Here is a 19,137-nt window from a genome sequence, read left to right as displayed (position 1 = left end):
GCAGAGTTCTCGTCTGCCATGCGGAGACCTGGGTTTGATTCCCAGTGCCTGCCCATGCAAAAAAAAAAAAAAAAAAAGGAAGGGAAAAAGAGTAATGCATGCATATTGTAAAAAAAAAAATCTGGATCACACAGAAAATATACAAGAAGGAAAAAGAACCTCATTCAGAATGACAATACTCAGAGGCAATTGCTGTTAACATTTGGCATATTTCATTCCAAAGATACAATAAAGTGTAATAGAGTACTTGTCAAAAATGTACATAAAATCATTCTGAGACAAATATTATAATTTATGTTAGATGAAAAGGCAAAATATAAATGACAAGTATAGGGTATTTAGTTTGAGAATTTTTTTCTTCTTTCTAAAGTTTTAAAAAGTTCAATATGATAGGCCAAGATGTCAAATTTTGCCTTAGGCTCAGGAATGATATATTACAACTGTTCCAGTAGAAAGTGAAAATCTTACTAAAATCAATATTGCATTCATAAAAGATTCTATTTGAAATAAAAGTTCAAAATAATGAAACAAAATGCTAATATATGGAAGCTTAGGTTTAAATGGCAATGATAATCTTGCACAGTATCCTGTGTTCCCTTATGTAAGGAAGGGCAACATAATCTGATAAGCATTTCAGAGATAAGCTGTAAACAGATGAACTACCATGAAAGTTATACATTTATGTGGAGCTTTTCTCATACTTCATATGAAAAATTAGTTTTTAAAAAATGCTTCTTATAAATAAATCATAGAGGATTTCAAGGATTAAATGTAATCGAATAATATCTTCTCCAACATCTTTATTTGCCAGGTGATGGAATTGAGAACCTGAGACATTGTTATTTGTGCAGGATACATAATATCAGAAGTGGGGAGAGATCGGGGAAAAAGCATGTTTAATCAGAGCACTGGATCCTCACCTTCAAAATCCAGTTCTGAAATGGCATCTGTGCTTACACAAGATAGCATATTACTTCTCTTCCATTATTTGTTCATTGTTGATCCATTCCTTTATTCCATATATTTTTTTAAATTTCCTCACATTCATTGATCAATTTCTGTGAGCTATCTGCTGTTATGAGAACTTTATACACATTTTAAATTCAGTCCTCAGTGAAAAGACTGAATCCTTTAATTCCATCCTAACAAGAACACTAAGGTGTACATATTATTGTCATTCTGATTTTTAAGTAAAAATATAGGAGGGCAGACAACTGGAAAACAGAGCTGGGATGTGGAGTAGACACTTCAGCACCCATATCTCAAGTAATTACACTGATGAGTGAATTTTATTTTGATTTTGAAAAAATATATTGTAGGGTACTTTGAGAGTATGTGACAATTTTTTTCTTAAACATATACATATTCTTGGAAGAAAAGCTGAGGTAGCAATAAATTGGAAGCAGCTCTGCTGAGGCTCATGCTGGCAGAGGCAGTGAATTCTCCCTTTCCCATCCCCTATATTTTCAGCTGTGGAGAGATTCTAAACCTTCACATGGCACCTCCACATTCTAGATTTTCCAGGATTGTAGCAATTTAGACCATTTTATGTCTTTGATTTTGTGTCTTTATGTACAGTTTACATACTTGAAATATATTTCATTTGAATACAATATTATACAGCACTTCAATTTCAGTTACCTCTCTTATGTTAAATGATCTTTAGAAAGCTTTTCTGTCTGGAATAGTATAGTACTGCTTAAAATTTTTTAAGCTTTTAAAGGAAATGATTTTCTGGATTTTCCATTGGAAATATTTTCATCCAAAAGACATTATTTTTCATATTAGGCACGATATTTCAAAATTGCAAATGAAAGTTATCTTCTTTTTCTGATTTTCCTTCTTAGTGTACCTACCTTTTGAGTCTCACTTCATTATACTAAGATTGATTTTCACATTTCATTGTCAATATGACTTCCCTATTTTGTATTTTTAATAAATCTCCCATCCTATTAACCCTGATTCAGTGCATGAAATGATACCCTATAGTACTTTCCCCATCAACATATTGATCATATCAAATTACTTTGATCTTCTTGCATTTAGACATTTTCTTCAACTTAGCCTTTTATCTCTGGGATCTGTGATATATTTTCGTATTGCTAATTGAAACATTAGCACCTAGCATTTTATCATTGTTCTCTTTATTGTTACATTTAGATATTTAGGAACATATTTTTCATAATTCAGAAAATTAATATTTTCTGTCTAACCTGTTCTCCTACTTCCCTTGTTAGTCAGGACCACATCTGTATAATTTACCTTTCCTCATTACTCAACCTTGCATAATTTTCTTTCATACATGTGTGCTGGCTATAGGGAACAATTACCTTGCTTTGTAAGATGTGTTTTTCCTTTGGCTTGGTTGATTTTCCACTGAATAATGGTTTTAGTCAAATCAACTGACATTTATCAAGTTTTTACTATGTAGCAGCCTTTGGTAGTCAGTTGGAGTTGGGGTGAACACAAATATCAGTTACTGCCTTCAAGAGCTCATTACCCAATGAGAGAGACAGGAAAGTAAATAAAACATAATAAATATTATGACTCCATGTGATAGTGGTTCTAGTGAAATGCAGTGCATCCAAAGAGTTGTGGGCGCACAGAAAAGGGGGCAGCTAACCTGGCCTTGGGAGTTAGGAAAAATCTCCCATATGACTAATCAGTGATCTGTTTAAGGTAACTAGAGGGAAAATGGGAATAGGCAAAGCATACATGAAAGAATGAGAGATTCTGGTAGTTCAGGGAATGCTAAGTAGTTTGGAATAGCTAGAATGAGAGTGGAGCACTCTGCATAGGTTAAGCAGGCAAAGCAGATCAGCAAGCCTGCCAAAGAAGCTAAAGCATCTTCTATCTGAGGCTGGGAACCAGTAAAATATATGTGGACCAGCCTTCAGTGGGAAGTATAAGTCTATCAACAAATTTAGAATTTGGAGCCCAACAGTGACCCATGACAACTTATTTAATTTGAAAAATTCAATAATTCTTCTTCAAAAGCCAGAGACAACAGTATGTATCTCATAGGATAATTGTCAGGATTAAATGAAATTATGTATATCAATCTCTACATAGAGTATTTGAGATTTAAGAACTCAGTACATATTACCTCTTATTTTTACCCCACTACCAATATTTTTCACCTTTTTTAGGGGCTTGTTTAGCAACAGGGTGAGTTTCAAGGAAAATTTTTCTAGGCCTAACTTCAAACATATTTTAGTTATAATTAACAATACTAAAAATGTATTCTTTAATATATCCCACTGAATAAATAAGAGAAAACAAAAATGCATTCTGTCCAAAAATGTTTAGCAATCAATTTCTATAATTTTATTCAGGTTGAGAAAAGGTCATGCTTATACAGAAAGGAAAAAAATTTCTGAAAGGAAAAGATAGTATCATTTAGAAGCCTACTTTTTATATGGAAACAGGCAATTTCTAAGTTATTTGGTCTAGCCACATTAAAATAGAAAAACTCTAACACATCCTCAAATTATTTGCATATACAAATCCCTGAAATTTGTGACATGATTTGGAAGTTAAAGTCATATAAAATCTTCAAGTGCAGAATACCCAATATTTTCCAGAAATATTCCTAGCTATATCAAGTAAAGATGTTGATTAATATTTAAAATAAATAAAATACAGGTGAGCCTTTTAAAAAATATCAAAGAAAGCCTGATGTTACAGGTCAAAGTGAAAGTTCTGCTTTTCATGTAATTCTAAAAAAATTAAGATACTTGAAGGAGAAAATCAGAAATATATCTTCTTTAAAAATTCAATTTAGAGACAGAAAAATTGTCATTTCCTACTGATAACTATTCTTCAAGTTTGGCACTGTAAAAAGTGCCGTTTTTTCTGGCTGTGAGAGTCCATCCCATAACATATAAAATATCCCTGGGCATTCTTTGTAAAATCAACATTCTTGTGAAGTAATTCAGAGAACAACAAGCACTGAAAACATACATATTACACATAAACTGCCATTTCTATGCAAATTACAGTCTAGCCAGATCAATTTAATGTCAAATGGGGCATATAATCTTGTGTTATAGTAGAAATTAATGTCGTAGACATTTTAACTGGAACTTTGGGCCGTATGTTGTTTTTAACAGCTCTGAAAATTTTGCCTCTGAGTCTATCAGATCATAACTAGACTGCCATACACAAGCATTAACTTGAGTAAGAAATGATGTAGTGCAGTTATTCTGGTTCTCTACAGTCTGGCTAGCCAGTTCTTCCTTTGACTTCAGCAATTATTAGCTGTGTGGCTTTGGAAGAGTTAATTTACTGTTCAGAACTTTATTTTTCTCATTAACCCCCCCCCCACACACACACACACACATACACCCTTCCCTCACACTCCCTATCTGTCATTCCGGCTTTATTTTTCTTTGCAGCACTTAACCAGCAGCTGACACACTTCTATATTTTATTCATGTATTATTTGCTGCTCCCTCATTAGATTGTAAACTCTGGGAAGAAAAACTCACCTCTCTGTCCTCAGCATCCTGTATCATATCTGTTTAGTGCTTGATAAATAGTCAAGGAATGAATGAATTAATCTACACAGTAAGGATAAATCCCTTACCTTATGGAGTTGGTAGGGTATTATATTCAAAACACTCAGAATAGGACTTGGCATATAGTAAATGCAGAATAATTGTTAACTCTTATTCACATTCCTGAGGAAGTTGGTTTATAAAATTATGGGTATTCATTTTAGATAAAATACCTAAAATCCCCTTCCTTTCTGGCAATGAAATGATTATAGCTCTCTTTCACTTGCTAAGTTATAAGACATCATCACTAAAAACATTCCAGCTCCCTGACAGTAACTTATGACTAACTGTGCTACATTGGAAAAGTAGAGGTCAGGAGCTAGATCCACTTGCTAAGATATCCTCTGAAGATATAAGAGAAATTGAAGTCCAGTGGCAAGGGCATGGAGTTTATAGTGCAGAGTAATATTCTTTTAATAATTTATTTCATGTTTCTATCATTTAATTTGATCATTCATTCATAGGAGTGTTTTTTTTTAAAGAAGTTGTGTTGTCATTTAAACTTAGTTAATTCAAACGTGCCACTTTTTTCTACTCTTTCCAAGGGCAGAGCCTCTCCAACATTTAGGTACTTACTATAGAAGATCTGCCTTTCTCCAATAGTCTGCCTTTCTAGGATCCTGTTCATGTCCTTCTAACATCTTCCTACCCCTTCCATTCAGCTCCGAGTCACTCCTCAAGTTCTAGCTCATGATAGACTGCTGCCCTTCTCTGCTGACCCGTTGCATAGACCAGATTGGACGTGGACATACATGCATTTCTCTTACGTCCTTGTAACTCCCCTGAGCTCTCCCAAAGCCTATTATGTGAGGATCTGTAGCGATGTGTAAATACTGTACTGAAGACAATCCCAGAAATGGAAACAAAAAGGTTGTCATGAATATGGGTAGTTCTCTGAATCTCAAAGGGAAGACAATTGCTAACAAGCGCCTCCCAAAGAGAGGGTTGACTCTTCTTCAGCCTCATCTTCCTCAAGTCTTTCCATTTGAAATATATTCATCCATTCATTTGCAAATAATTATTGAGTAACTGTCAGGTGTTCAACTGTGAACAAGACAGTCAATTCTCCAATCTCATGGAAATCAGAGAAAGGAGCATGGGTCCAATGAATGGAGTTCTCTCTGCTCTTCACTGTCTTAAGTTTAAGGCCTACTTCTAAGAATGTCAGCCTGAATGCCTCACCTTCATGAGAGTTTCTATCTTAACAAATAACGTGTGATATTGGTATTCATAGTTAGGATACATATATATATATGTAAAAATAAATGAATAATTTATATAATATATTTATATTATGTTTATATAATTTGTATAAACTATAGAATTTGAATAAATGGTTTATACTATATATTTATACTTCTTTATTATTATGTAATACATATAATTTATAAATATATATACAAATTAATTTCTCACTAATTGCCCTGTGAACTACATAAAGTTTAGGCTTATAAGGAGGAAAATAAATGCAAACCAATTTCTAAATATTGGTGAAATTTTATTTTCTGCCCCTCAACCAATAGACCTTCATCATTTACAGTTAAATTTAAGATTTACTTATAGAATTTACTATTTATATTTCTGTTACCCTATTCTTAGGTTAATTATATCAGTTTTAGTTTTTAATTCTGTTTGACACCAAGTACTTTATTTTCTTTTCATGAAAATGCTAGCAGTGGTAAAAAAGATTCTATATAGCTGAACAATTTTTGTGAGAGGGACAGTTTCTGGCATAGAGAATTTAAAAACTATCTAAATGTAGTTTTTTTTTGTTTTTTTTTTTAACTAGGGACAGGTACCAGGAATCGAACCCGGGTCTCCAGCATGGCAGGTAAAAAGTGAGCCACTGAGCCACTGTGGCCCATCCCTAAATGTAGTTTTAAATGGTTGACAGGAATTGGTAAACCAGCATTGAAAAAAGGATTATAGTTTCTAGTATGTGTTCAAAATAAGATAAAGTGGATTTACAAATCTTGATAAACTGTGAAGTACCATTCAAATATAAGGACTTATTATTTCACCTAATAGTATAAATACATATATGATCGCTCCCTTTTAGACTAGAGGGTTATAGGCTAACAGTTAGCTGCACTTATCTCTAGGTGATAGAATTATAGGTGATTTTATTTTCTTTTGTTTCTTTATCCATGTGCTCTAAAGTATATGTAATGAATATTTATTACTTATGTAAGAAATAACGTAAATGTGATTATGAAAAATGGTCCTGCTGTCCTCTTATGCAATAAAAATGAGTAATTTTTGATGATGCTCATTTTTATCTGACTGGAAAAGTAATATTTATGAATAATCAAAATCTGGGGCATATTAAAAAGAATAAAGATTTTTAAAATGACTTTTATTTCTATCTCCCAGAAGTGATCACTGTTAACACAATGGCATTTTTTTTTCCTTGTCATATCACACACACCCAGTGTATATACATATATACATGTATACATAAAATTTACATATACATATGTATGTACACATATATGATATACACATTCGTGTCTATACTTTTTATTAGGCTACACTATAACAAAAATTGTCTGGTGCTAATGTAGCTTCATATGGAAGACTTCTTAAACTGTATATTTTGTGAATTTCTATTCAGATAAATCTATGCTTTTCATTTCTTAGTTGCAGAAAAGAATAACAGAAACTGGTAAATTGATGAATATGCCTGGGTTGAGTATGTATTATTAGGCCCTAAGTATTCTTCAGTGAAATATTCTGTAAGATGGCAAATAGAAAAATCATTCTTCTACTCACGAATTGTATGACCCATGTATAATTTAACACTCAAAGTTGGAATAGTCAGTGCGTATACAAGCTTTTCTTTTATTCTGTGTGATGGTCATGTTCATGTGTCAGCTTGGCCAGGTGGTGGTATCCAGTTGTCTGGTCAGGCAAGCACTCGTCTATCTGTTGCTGGGAGGACATTTCATGGGCTTAAATCATGAGCATGCTGGTGTCCATAGCTGATTACGTCTGCAGTCAGCTAAAGGGAGTGTCTTCTGCCATGAGTGATGCTTAATCTAATCACCAGAGGCTTTAAGGACAATTCAGAAGAAGTAATCCCTCTTTCTGCTTCAGCCAGCCAGCTTCTCCTCAGAGTTTGTTGAGGACCTTCTTGGAGCTGCCAGCTTGCAGCCTGCCCTACAGATCTTGGTCTCTTATGTCCCCATGGTTGCATGAGACACTTTTATAAATCTCATATTCACAGATATCTCCTGTTGGTTCTGTTTCTCTACAGAACTCTAGCTCATCATGTTTTATCAAAGGGTAGCCACCAAAATGGATCCACAGACTTTACATTGTCTTTCATTAAAGGGAGTATTTGAAAGTTTGATAGCCACTTTTTCTTTGCAATCTTATTCCATAGATCTTGTTTTGTTGTTGTTTTTTTTCATTCTGGACAAGTTACTGAAAATGATTATCATTGATATGTGTTAAACTTCTTCGGAGGACATAAAACTAGAGTGTTCTAGTTTGCTAGCTGCCAGAATGCAATATACCAGAAATGGAATGGCTTTTAAAAAGGAGAATTTAATAAGTTACTAGTTTACAGTTCTAAGGCCAAGATAATGTCCCAATTATAACAAGTCTATAGAAATATCCAATCAATGGTATCCAGGGAATGATACCTTGGTTCAAGAAGGCCGATGAAGTTCAGGGTCTCTCTCTCATCTTAGAAGGCACATGGTGAACACAGTTATAGTTTCTCTCTCAGCTGGAAGGGCACATGGTAAGCAAGACATCATCTGCTAGCTTTCTCTTCTGGCTTCCTGTTTCATGAAGCTCCCCAGGAGGCATTTTCCTTCTTCATCTCCAAAGGTCGCTGACTTGTGGGCTCTTGTGGCTATGTCATTCTTCTCTGGCTCTCTGAATAGCTCTCATTCTCTAAAATGTTTCCTCTCTTATAGGACTCCAGAAACTTATCAAGACCCATCCAAATGGGTGGCGACATGTCGTCACCTAATCCAGTTTAACAACCACTCTTGATTAAATCACATTTCCAGAGAGATGATCTAATTACAGTTTCAAACATACAGTGCTGAATAGGGATTAGAAGAAATGGCTGCCTTTACAAAATGGGATTAGGATTAAAACATGGCTTTTCTAGGGTACATACATTATTTCAAACCAGCACATTAGAATTTGATTCATTAATGAATATTTTAGTTCCTTTAGCTCAGTACTTCATATATCCAGTCACAGGAAATAGCTTCTGAGAGCCTGAAAAATAATAAATGCTGTATTAGCAACTCTTAGAAAAATTAGGCAGTGAAAATGTGGAGGAGAACAAGAGGCAAACAGGACATTGTAGCAGTAGTGATTTTTTTTTTCTCTAGCTTTGTCCAATTCCTGTTCGGGGTTATACTAATTGAAGTGCAAGTGTGTGTTCTTCCTTAAGACAATCAGGCCAAAACTATGGTAGATAGAATAAATTACTGACCTTGACATTCAAGCCATCCAAAAGAAAAGCAAAATAGGCACGGATTCATTTAATCCTTGAATCACTCAAAAAAAATTTATTAAGCATCTACATGTACCAGGCACTATTCTGTACAATGGCCATATAAAGATGAAGATAAAGAACAATTGCCGTACCTTTAGAACTTAGATTTAAGAACTTGGATTTAGGTTGGGATGGGCCAGAAAAAGGAAAGGAATGATACATGATATAATTTCAGTTAATGGCTTACGCTAGAATAAGTTATGGAAATATAGTACACCAATGTACAAATTTTTGTTGCCACATACTGTTTCTCAAAATTCAATGTGTATTCAAACCACTGGGGCAGGTCCGAAATTGATTCTAGGAAACTATGTTTCTATCCAACCCAAGCATCACTCTGCTGTATAAGGTATTGTAGCCTTCTGTGAAGCAAATGGGACTCAGGGCAGGTTGGAAAATGCACCTTAAAGGAATAGTGAATTGGTGTTGAATGAGAGAGCAGGAAAAGGAGAAGGGAAAGGTGGGAGAAAAGAGAACGTATAATCAACAGAATGGGCTGAAAACACACAAAAAATGAAAAACACAGACCACCAAAGACAGCATCATATTCCAAAGACACCAAGTTGCCTTGAAACTATCCTTGTATGACATGAACTAAAATTAGAAGATAAAAGCACTGAGAGTCAAGCATAAATATAGATTCATGCTAATGTTTAAGAGATCATTAGCTGATAGAGTTTGTGCAGTTGGAACATGAGGTAAAAATGGACTTTTAAAATGAAGGAGCTTTATCTCCTGATTGGAAGCCAATGTTGGTTTGGTTATATTGAGTACATTTCGTAGGTAAGAAGTTTTAATATCACTATTATTACTGCTTTAAAAGTGGCCTAGAGTGAGATATTTCTTACTTTGTGTCCCTTTCAATGCACCACTGAAACACATATTGTTTAAGAATGCTGGTGACTAGACCAATAGGTCTACAAAAATTACATCTTTTTGTGCAGTACATTTGTTTCCTTTATCTCTTAGAGACCTATCTGTTTACTTACCTGAGTAATGGAAAATGTTGTACTCTTTGGAATGACATTAGAAGTGTAGAAGAGCATTCTGGAATCTGTACTGTCTTAGAAATACTTGATAAAAATCAGTAAAATTATTATTACAAATTCATTGACTAGCATTATAGACGTGGCAAAAACAATGACGCTCAATGTTTTAGTCCATGCTGATTCTGCAGTCCTTACTGAAGCATCATTTTGATATACAGATTGAGAAAAATAATTTAGAGTCTTTTGAAAATAAAGACTATCATTTTTGTTCATTTAGAAATCAGATATGGCACACAAAAAAGAGAAACTAATACTGAGCACCTACTAATGCCTGGCACAGTATACATATTATTTTATGCAATCAAAACAATCTAACATGGAAGTCATTATTTATCCCATTCAATAATTGAGGAGATTGAACCCATAATGCCCATTACTTCTACAAGCTCACATGAAAAATATCTAACAGGCATCTTTGTAATAACAGATTTTATTTGTTTTATTTTTTACTCATTAATTCCCCCCCCCAAGGCTTTTATGATGACAACTAAACCTTTGATTTGCTTGTTAACTGTTGGCAAGTTAAAGTCATTAGGTCTTGAAGAATAACTTATTTTCATACATCAAATACAACCAGTACCATCCGTTACCCTGTATTCTGATTTACTTAGTTGCAACCAAGTCCATTTCATTCACATCTTTGATGGAAGCCTGATTTCTTTTTCAGCTTCTTTAACAGTTGCTGTATGGAATAATATTGATTTTCTTAGCTATAGAACTCTAACTCTGAGTCTCAGGTGTCACACAGATACCCTAAGTTTCAGAGAACTACCAGGTTACACACAAAGAGCTCAGCATCTCAGAATTTAGAAATAACAGTGAAAACTCAGGAATAGATGTAACTGCTACAAGAGCTTACAATCTAGAAACCCTTAAGATAAGTCTTATTGAACAGTCTGTCCTCCTTATACAATGTAACTTAATTGATTGCTAGGAAAATTATGAAAAAAATCTCTTGCTTTGGGCCATCAATTTTCATTTTCCTCTAATATTATATTCATTTTCAGAAAAGTGAGTCATCTTCTTTCCAGATATTATCTTTTTTAATTGTTTAGATAACCTTACTAGAGGGAAAATTTGTGGTAAGTGGATTTATTCCACATGATATCTGTAGAGTGGTATTTCCTAACATTTTTATGTCATGAAACACAATGAAAATGGCAATATTTCTAATGCAGACTGGAAGAAAATGGAAGAGTCTGCTGGCCCAGAACTCAGGGGACCATCACCTTCTAAATCTTTAACCACTCGCTGCATACTAATGAGCATATATTTAGATTGTGTCAGTTTCAGTCTTTCCTCTTTTCCCTATTTTCTCCTCTTTTATTTTTCTTCTACTTTGTCATAGCAACTTGTTTTTTTGTAGGAATGTGAAAGCTTACAAAGTTTTTTCTGAGAAGGTTGACTATATTTAATAGAATTTTTCAGATGTTGTGTTTCTCTCTTTGTTAAATCTCTCACATGATAGGTTATTATTTTTATGTGTTTTTTGTTATTAGAGAGGTTGTGCATTTACAAAACAATCATGCATAATATACAGGATTCCTATATGCCACCTTATTATTGACACATTACATTGATGTGGAACATTTGTTGCAATTGATGATAAAATATTTTTATGATTGTCCTATTAATCATCATCCATGGTTTAATTTAGGGTTCTTCTGTTTGTGTAGTATAGTTTCGTAGTTTTTAAAAAATCTTATTCTGCCACCAACATCAATCTAACAATTCCACTTTTAATCACATTCATATATACATTTCAGTACTGTTTATTATGTTCACAATGTTGTGCCACCTTTATCACCTCCATTACCAGAATATTTGCATCATTTCTAAATGGGGCCCTGTATGTTTGAAGCCTTAACTTTCTATTGCCTATCCTCACTCCATCCTGTGGTAACCTATATTCTAGATTCTGACTCTTTGAGTTTGCTTATTCTACTTGTTTCAAATCACTGATATCATACAGTATTTGTCCTTTTGTGTCTGGCTTATTTCATTTAACATAATGTCTTCAAGATTTATCCATGTTGTCACATGTATCAGAACAACATACATTTTTACAGCTGAATAATATTCCAGTTTATGTATGTATGTCTATGCATATGCATATGTAAATGTAGGTGTATATTGTGATGTACATGTATATATATGTGTGTGTATATATATAAAAAATGTTATTTATTCATTTATTGGTTGATGGATACTTGAGTTGCTTCCATCTTTTGGCAATTGTGGTTGATGCCCCTATGAACACTGGTATGCTAATATCTGTTCTAATCCCTGCTTTCAATTCTTTTGGTTATATACTGGGTATTGAGATTGCTAAATCATATGGTAGTTCTATATTTAGCCTTCTGTAGAACCACCAAATTGTCTCCCATAGTGGCTGCACCATTTTACATTGCCACCAGTAATGAATGAGTGTTCCTATGTCACCAATCTTTTCCAACACTTATTTTCATTTATTTTTAAATAGCGATCATTCTAATGAATATGAACAGCATCTCATTGTGGTTTTCATTTGCATTTCCCTGATGGCTAATGACGTTGAGCATCTTTTTATGTGCTTTCTGGCAAGTTGTATATCATATATGGAGAAATGTCAATTAAAGTCTTTTGCCCATTTTTTGATTGGGCTGTTTCTCTTTTTGTTGTTAAGTTGAAGGAGTTTTTTTTAAATATATTTATTTTTATATATTCCAGATATTAAAACTTTATTGAATATATGGTTTCCAATATTTTCTCCCATTGTGTAGGGTATTGTTTTATTTTCATGATAAAGTCCTTTGAGGCACAAAAATTTTTATTTTGATGAGGTCCCATTTATCTACTTTTTCTTTTTTTGCTTGTGCTTTGGGTATGAAGTCTAAGAAACCATTGCCTACTACAAAGTCCTGAAGATTTCTTCTAGGAGTTTGATAATTATAGTTCCTAACTTTAGGTGTTTGATTCATTTTGAGCTGATTTTTGTATCAGGTGTGAAGTAGAAGTCCTCCTTTTTTTTTGCAAATGGAGATCAAGTTTTCCAGCACCACTTGTTGAAGAGTCTATTCTTTGCAATTGAATGATCTTTGCGTCCTTGTCAAGTATCAGTTGGCCATAAACGTGAGGGTTGATTTCTGAGATCTCAGTTTGATTCCATTGTATTGTATTACTTTTCAAGAGTAGAATAATTCTACCTGACCATTTGGATTTTTATTTGGGAATTACTGTCAGTGGTTAGTTGCTGCTCCTTCTGTTAAGTTTCCTGGTCAAAACATCTAAGCACTAGAAAGCCATGATCATAAATTTAACCCATAGGGAAATGTTAAATTCAGCTATTTTCTTATCATTTTTTTCTTTTATGTTCTGCCTTTGGAAAAGTTAAGGTATACATCAGGCACCATTCTACTGCTTTATTCAGTCCAGTCCCAGTTTAGACATTTTGTTTAGAAAAAATGTAGAGATTTATTCTTAGGGGAAATACCTCCACTGCCTTTTCATCAATAAAAGGAGCAGCTGGGAAAATTATCTCAGTTGTTCCGAATGAAATTGCTGTAGTTTTTTTTTTTTTTTTTTTTTACATGTACAATCAGTAATTCTTAATAACATCACATAGTTGCATATTCATCATTTCTTAGTACATTTGCATCGATTTAGAAAAAGAAATAAAAAGACAACAGAATAAGAATTAAAACAATAGAAAGAAAAAAAAACAAAAACAAAAACAAAAAACCTATACCTCACATGCAGCTTCATTCAGTGTTTTAACATAATTGCATTACAATTGGGTAGTATTGTGCTGTCCATTTCTGAGTTTTTATATCCAGTCCCGTTGAGATTGCTGTAGTTTTTTGGTAACTTTTTAATTTTGAAATACTTTCAGACTTATAGGACAGCTACAAAAATGATACAAAAATGATATAAATACTCCAGCATAGTCTTATCCTGCCTCCAGACACTGATATCTACCAATTTTAACATTTTGCCCATTTTCTGTATCATTCTATCCACCCATTCATCTATCCATTTTTGTCTGTCTGTCTATCTGTCTACCAGCCTACCGACCTATCTATCTATCCATCTATCTATATCTATTTATCAATCCATTTTCTCAACACTTGAGTACGTAACTACCTGAAGTGCAGTTACCAAGCTTGCAGTCAATATTCCGATTTTTAAATATGTCCTTATAATACCCCTTTGAGTGTTTTCTCCTTTGCTAGATCCCATCCAGGATTATATTTTACATTTAACTGGCATCGTCTCTTTAGTTGCTCTCTTTTTTTCTTCTTCTTAAACTTTGTGGAGACATATATACTACATAAGCTTTCCCATATCAACCACTTCCAAACATACTGTTCAACTGGCATTGATCACATTCACAATATTATGGTACCCTCACCATCTTCCATTTCTAAACGTCCCCATCTCCGTAAAGAGAAACGTGGACACATTATGCATTAATTCTCCATTCCCCATGCCCCGGCCCCTGGCAAACTGTACTCTGCTTTTATTTCCATGAGCTTGCATATTCTCTGATATTTCCTTTGTAGTTACCATGGAGCTTTAATTTAACCTCCAAAATGTACGACAATGTTGTTTGCCTTTTATACCAACAACTTCAATAGTGTGCTCAAACTATACCCCTCTTTTCTCCCATCCTTATATAGTTCTTTTCACAAATTATGTGTTTATACATTGAGGCCCAAACCCCTGACAGCATTATGTTTTATGCATTTGCCTTTTAGATTCTGTAGTCAGTAAAATGTGGCATTACAAATGAAAAATACAATAGTACTGGCATGTTTATTTACCCACGCCGTTAACCTCATCAGAGATATTTTTTTCATGTAGCTTCAATATATTATCCAGTGTCCTATGCTTTCAGTTTTTCAGAACTCCCCATACAGTCTCTTGAAGGGCTGGTCAAGTAGTGATGAACGTCCTCAAATTTTGAGGGAGTTCTAGGAATGTCTTAATCTACCCCTTATTATTGAAAGACAGTTTTGTTAAATGGAGAACTATTGGTTAGCAATATTTGCTTTCTGCACTTTAAATATGTCATCCCAATTTCTGCTTGCTTCCATAGTCTCCAATGAGAAATCTACACTTAACTTATTGTGGCTTCCTTGTATGTGACATATTGTTTCTCTGTTGTGGCTTTCAGAATTCTATTTCTTTGGCATTCAATAGCTTGTTTATAATATGCTGCAGCTATTTTTAGGTTGTATCCTGTTTGGAATTTGTTGAGTGTCTTGGATGTGTATATTTATGTCTTTTGTTAAATTTGGGAAGTTGTCAGCCATATTTATTTGAACATTCTCCCCACCTCTTCCTATCTTTCTTCTCCTTCCAGCATTTCCAGAATTTGTGTATCGGTAAGCTTGTTGCTGTCCACAGGTTTCTCAGCCTCTGATCACTTTTCTTCCTTCTTTCTCATTTCTCATCTTCAGACTGAATGATTTCTATTGTCTTCAAGTCCTCTGATTCTTTCTTCTGCAGCTCCAATCTGCTGTTGAACCCCTTGAGAGAATTTTTAATTTCTATTACTGTCATCTTCAGCTCTGTTTGGTTCCTTTTCATAATTTCCATATCCCCGTTGATATTCTCTTTTCTTCATCTATCGTTTTCTGATTTCCTTTAGTTCTCTGTCCATCTTTTCCTTTAGCCTTTGAGCATATTTAGGACCATTTTTAAAAGTCTTAGTCTGTTGTGTCCTAGATCTGGTCCACCTGATTGATGGTTTCTGACAGTTTAATCTTCTCCTTTTCATGGGCCTTAGCTTCCTTTCTTTCTATGTTTTGTAACCTTTTGTTTAAACCTGGACATTTTGCTATTTTGGTATGTTATAGCTGAAATTTAAATTCTGAGGCTTTTATTTTCCTTTTTTCCAACTAGTGTTATGACAGAGCTTTCCTTGGTCAGGAGCTAACCAAAAACAATCTCTTAAAGGGAGAAAATTAAAAAGAAAATTTTAATTTTCAGTCTTTCAATCTCAGTCTTTGCAGATTGACCTGTGTAAATTCTTTCCTTCAAGGTTATCAATACGATAGTTTAGGATATAGCTCCAAGCCAAAGCATAGGGGCACCTTGGCCCTTTCTGCTAATGTGTCTTGTGTTGGGCATGTGTGTACAGCCTTAGACATTTCCCCATTTACACAGTTATGAATGTCACTTTTCCCTAGGAAACAGTTTCTTCATGGTCTTGGGTACAGCACTGTGTTTTCTAAAGTGAGGTTCCTTGCCCCAGGCAGCCACTTGACCGCTCCCTCCTACAGATTTCTGAAAAAGAGCTCTGTGAGCTGCTTTCTACAGGCAGGGCTACTTCTAGGATAGCAAGTTACTCAGACCACCACCAGTTAGACTGGGCCAGATATACATGTTTCGGGTGTGTGCCCAAAGATCACTCTACTACCTCTTTGGAACCAGGACAAGGGAACACAGTCTGTTTTGGCAACAAGCCAGTGATCCGTGGGGGAAAGGCCAGCCAGGACACCATGAGATCCTACCACTTCAACTGTTTTTTTTTTGAGCCTTGAGAAAGATGTTTCTGCCAGTTCTTACTGGCTGTTCAAGAACTTGCTCCTTTTGAGGGATGGAACCCTGAAGCATCTCACTTTGCCATCTTAACCAGGGTGTGGCCTCCCCAAATGAAGATTTAATTTATTAACATTAGCTTTGTCCCAAGGCCTCCTACTACTTTTTGAATTTTTGAATTTGTGGCTTCTTTGGACTTTTTTTAAAAAAACTGATCTTGTATTTAATATTGCCTTTCCAAACGTGTTTTGGGCTGTGTGCTGTGCTCTGGGTTTTCTGTTCATCTATCTCAAAATAACTTGTAATTTCCAGGAACTCCTCAAATTTGTTCTTATGTAATTATACCATTTATCAATTTCTGGTGCTCTACTACATTTATTATTTTTAAAATACTATTTTTCTGTTATTTCCTTTACATGCTGCAGAGGGGGAGAATATATACGTATGCTCATCTGCAATCTTAATCCAATACTTTCTTCTATTTTGAGTATATGCATATATGTAATCCTTAAAATAAGTATATTTTCACTTAGAAAAATCAGGACATATATATTATATTATTACATGTCATTAATATAATAGATACAGTATAAGAAGTGAACAATGCATATGTATATGCATTATATATATATATTACCAATAACCCAGCAAACCAGAGATAATTGCTCTTGATATTTTTGCTGTGTATATTTCTAGTCTATTCTTATTCATTCAAGAACACTTCTTGAGGGGTGGGCCACAGTGGCTCAGCAGGCAAGAATGCTCGCCTGCCATGCCAGAGGACCCGGGTTCGTTTCCCGGTGCCTGCCCATGTAAAAAATAAATAAATAAAAACCACTTCTTGAAATCCTACCACATAATTTTATGTATATATACTTTGTATTTTACCAAAATAAGAATGTACTAAATTAACAATTTTTTTACCTGATTATTTTCAGTTATGTCATAAACCTGTTCTTTGTTGTTAAATGTTTTTTGATGGAATTTTTATTAGTGACAAAATCTTTTCTTACATAGTATATTTTCACCTGGTTCCTTATTGCTTGCATTGCTTCCAATTTTCTGTATTATAAACAATGATTTTGTGAACATTCATTCAGGGAGATAAATCTTTTGTACATCCATTGTTGTGTGCTGAGGATAGATAAAATGGCTGTTAATATCCTAATATCACAAAGAAATTATCAAAAAATCCCAGATATTGCTGTGGAACAAATAACACCTCTTTCTTGCAATGTGTATTAAATATAATCAGTTTACTTGTTCTTTCAACAATTCACAAAATGATTGAGCCCGTTCTGTAAAACCTTTCACTGCTTTGTTGTGTATGTGTGTGTAAGTGGGTGGGTAAGTGGGTGTGTGTTATGAAAGAGAGAGAGAAAGAGAAAAGGTAAGGAGTAGAGACTGATTATGAAATAAAGCTATCTTTGCATTTCAGGCAAGATTGGTGCTATTGCAAGGAAAGAAATCTGTAAACCACAGGTGTTTTTGCAGCTGAATTATGTGAATTTCATAAGACAGAAAAATATTCTCCTTCTTAGATGCCATATGGAGATAGCTTTTCTTTAAGGAGCATCTTTTGCTACTCTGCTTTTCAGATAGATTTTCCCATGAAGCTGGTGGCCCTACTCTCTTGAATACAATGAAACCAAAATTCATGCTACTTCCCACTGTATTACCTTTGACTCTTTATTCTACCAGTGCCCTTCAGCCAAAGGTCACCAGCAATATACCTGTGGTTGAACTAGTTGGAGTTATTGCTTGTTGCAGTGAAAAGAAGGCAAACTATGGAGAACCATAAGACATCTCAGTAAGAGGATATTAGAAAGGACTTATTTGAGAGAAGGTTTGCAGGAAGCAGAGCTTTGCTACGGCTTGCTTGCTGTCAAGAAGTGGGGGTAATTTTATGATTTTTTATATTGACTCTTATCTAGAATTAGAGTGACAAACTATCCTTGTTTGCTTAGGGATAAAGTGGTGACTGGGTTATGGGACTTTCAGTGCCCAAACCAAGAAAATCCCAGGTACTGGGATGAGGGGGTCACCTATTTAGAATGCCAGAGAAATAAAAAGAGGGATTCAGAAATGATCACAGAGTGGACGTGTTTTTGTCTTTTCAGAATGGCTCTGTCTGATTTTGATAGTCTGTGAAATTGCTCACACTCGACAAGAAAACACCAGGTCTAGCTGGGGTGCCTGGCCAGCTCCAAGCAAGCTTAAGGCCAGCTCATTTGGCTGCTTCTGCTTCTGTCTCTTTCCTTGTTTTCCCAATTCCCTTCATTGGTGATTTGAGAGGACGGAATGAATAAAGCCTAATAATGTATAAATTTGATCTTGTTGTGAGAGCTTTGGTTTTAGTCACATTGGTTCTGGGCCTAATGAAACACTTTGGGCTTTGAGATATTCAGTAATAAGAAATTACTAATCTCTCTCAACACAACTTTTTCTTTCTCTCAATACAGAAGCATGTTAAATTGCTAAA

The 19,137-nt window shown here is 34.5% G+C and overlaps 1 protein-coding gene across 4 annotated transcripts in view; it reads left to right on the top strand.

Annotated features, from left to right (window-relative positions):
* The window catches only part of BANK1 (B cell scaffold protein with ankyrin repeats 1), a 327,436-nt gene that overhangs the window by 58,347 nt on the left and 249,952 nt on the right, over nt 1-19,137 (top strand). For 3 of the 4 annotated variants that reach the window (XM_077142682.1, XM_077142680.1, XM_077142681.1), the window contains exon 3: nt 6,349-6,390. The exons of the other annotated variant lie outside the window; for it this stretch is intronic. In XM_077142682.1, the coding sequence (XP_076998797.1) occupies nt 6,349-6,390 (42 nt within the window). The remainder of the gene's footprint in view (nt 1-6,348; nt 6,391-19,137) is intronic. 4 annotated transcript variants of the gene reach the window in all.

Source organism: Tamandua tetradactyla, chromosome 24 (assembly GCF_023851605.1).
Source record: "Tamandua tetradactyla isolate mTamTet1 chromosome 24, mTamTet1.pri, whole genome shotgun sequence".
In the NCBI taxonomy this organism is placed as follows: Eukaryota; Metazoa; Chordata; class Mammalia; order Pilosa; family Myrmecophagidae; genus Tamandua; species Tamandua tetradactyla.
This window is presented reverse-complemented; position numbering and strand designations above follow the sequence as displayed.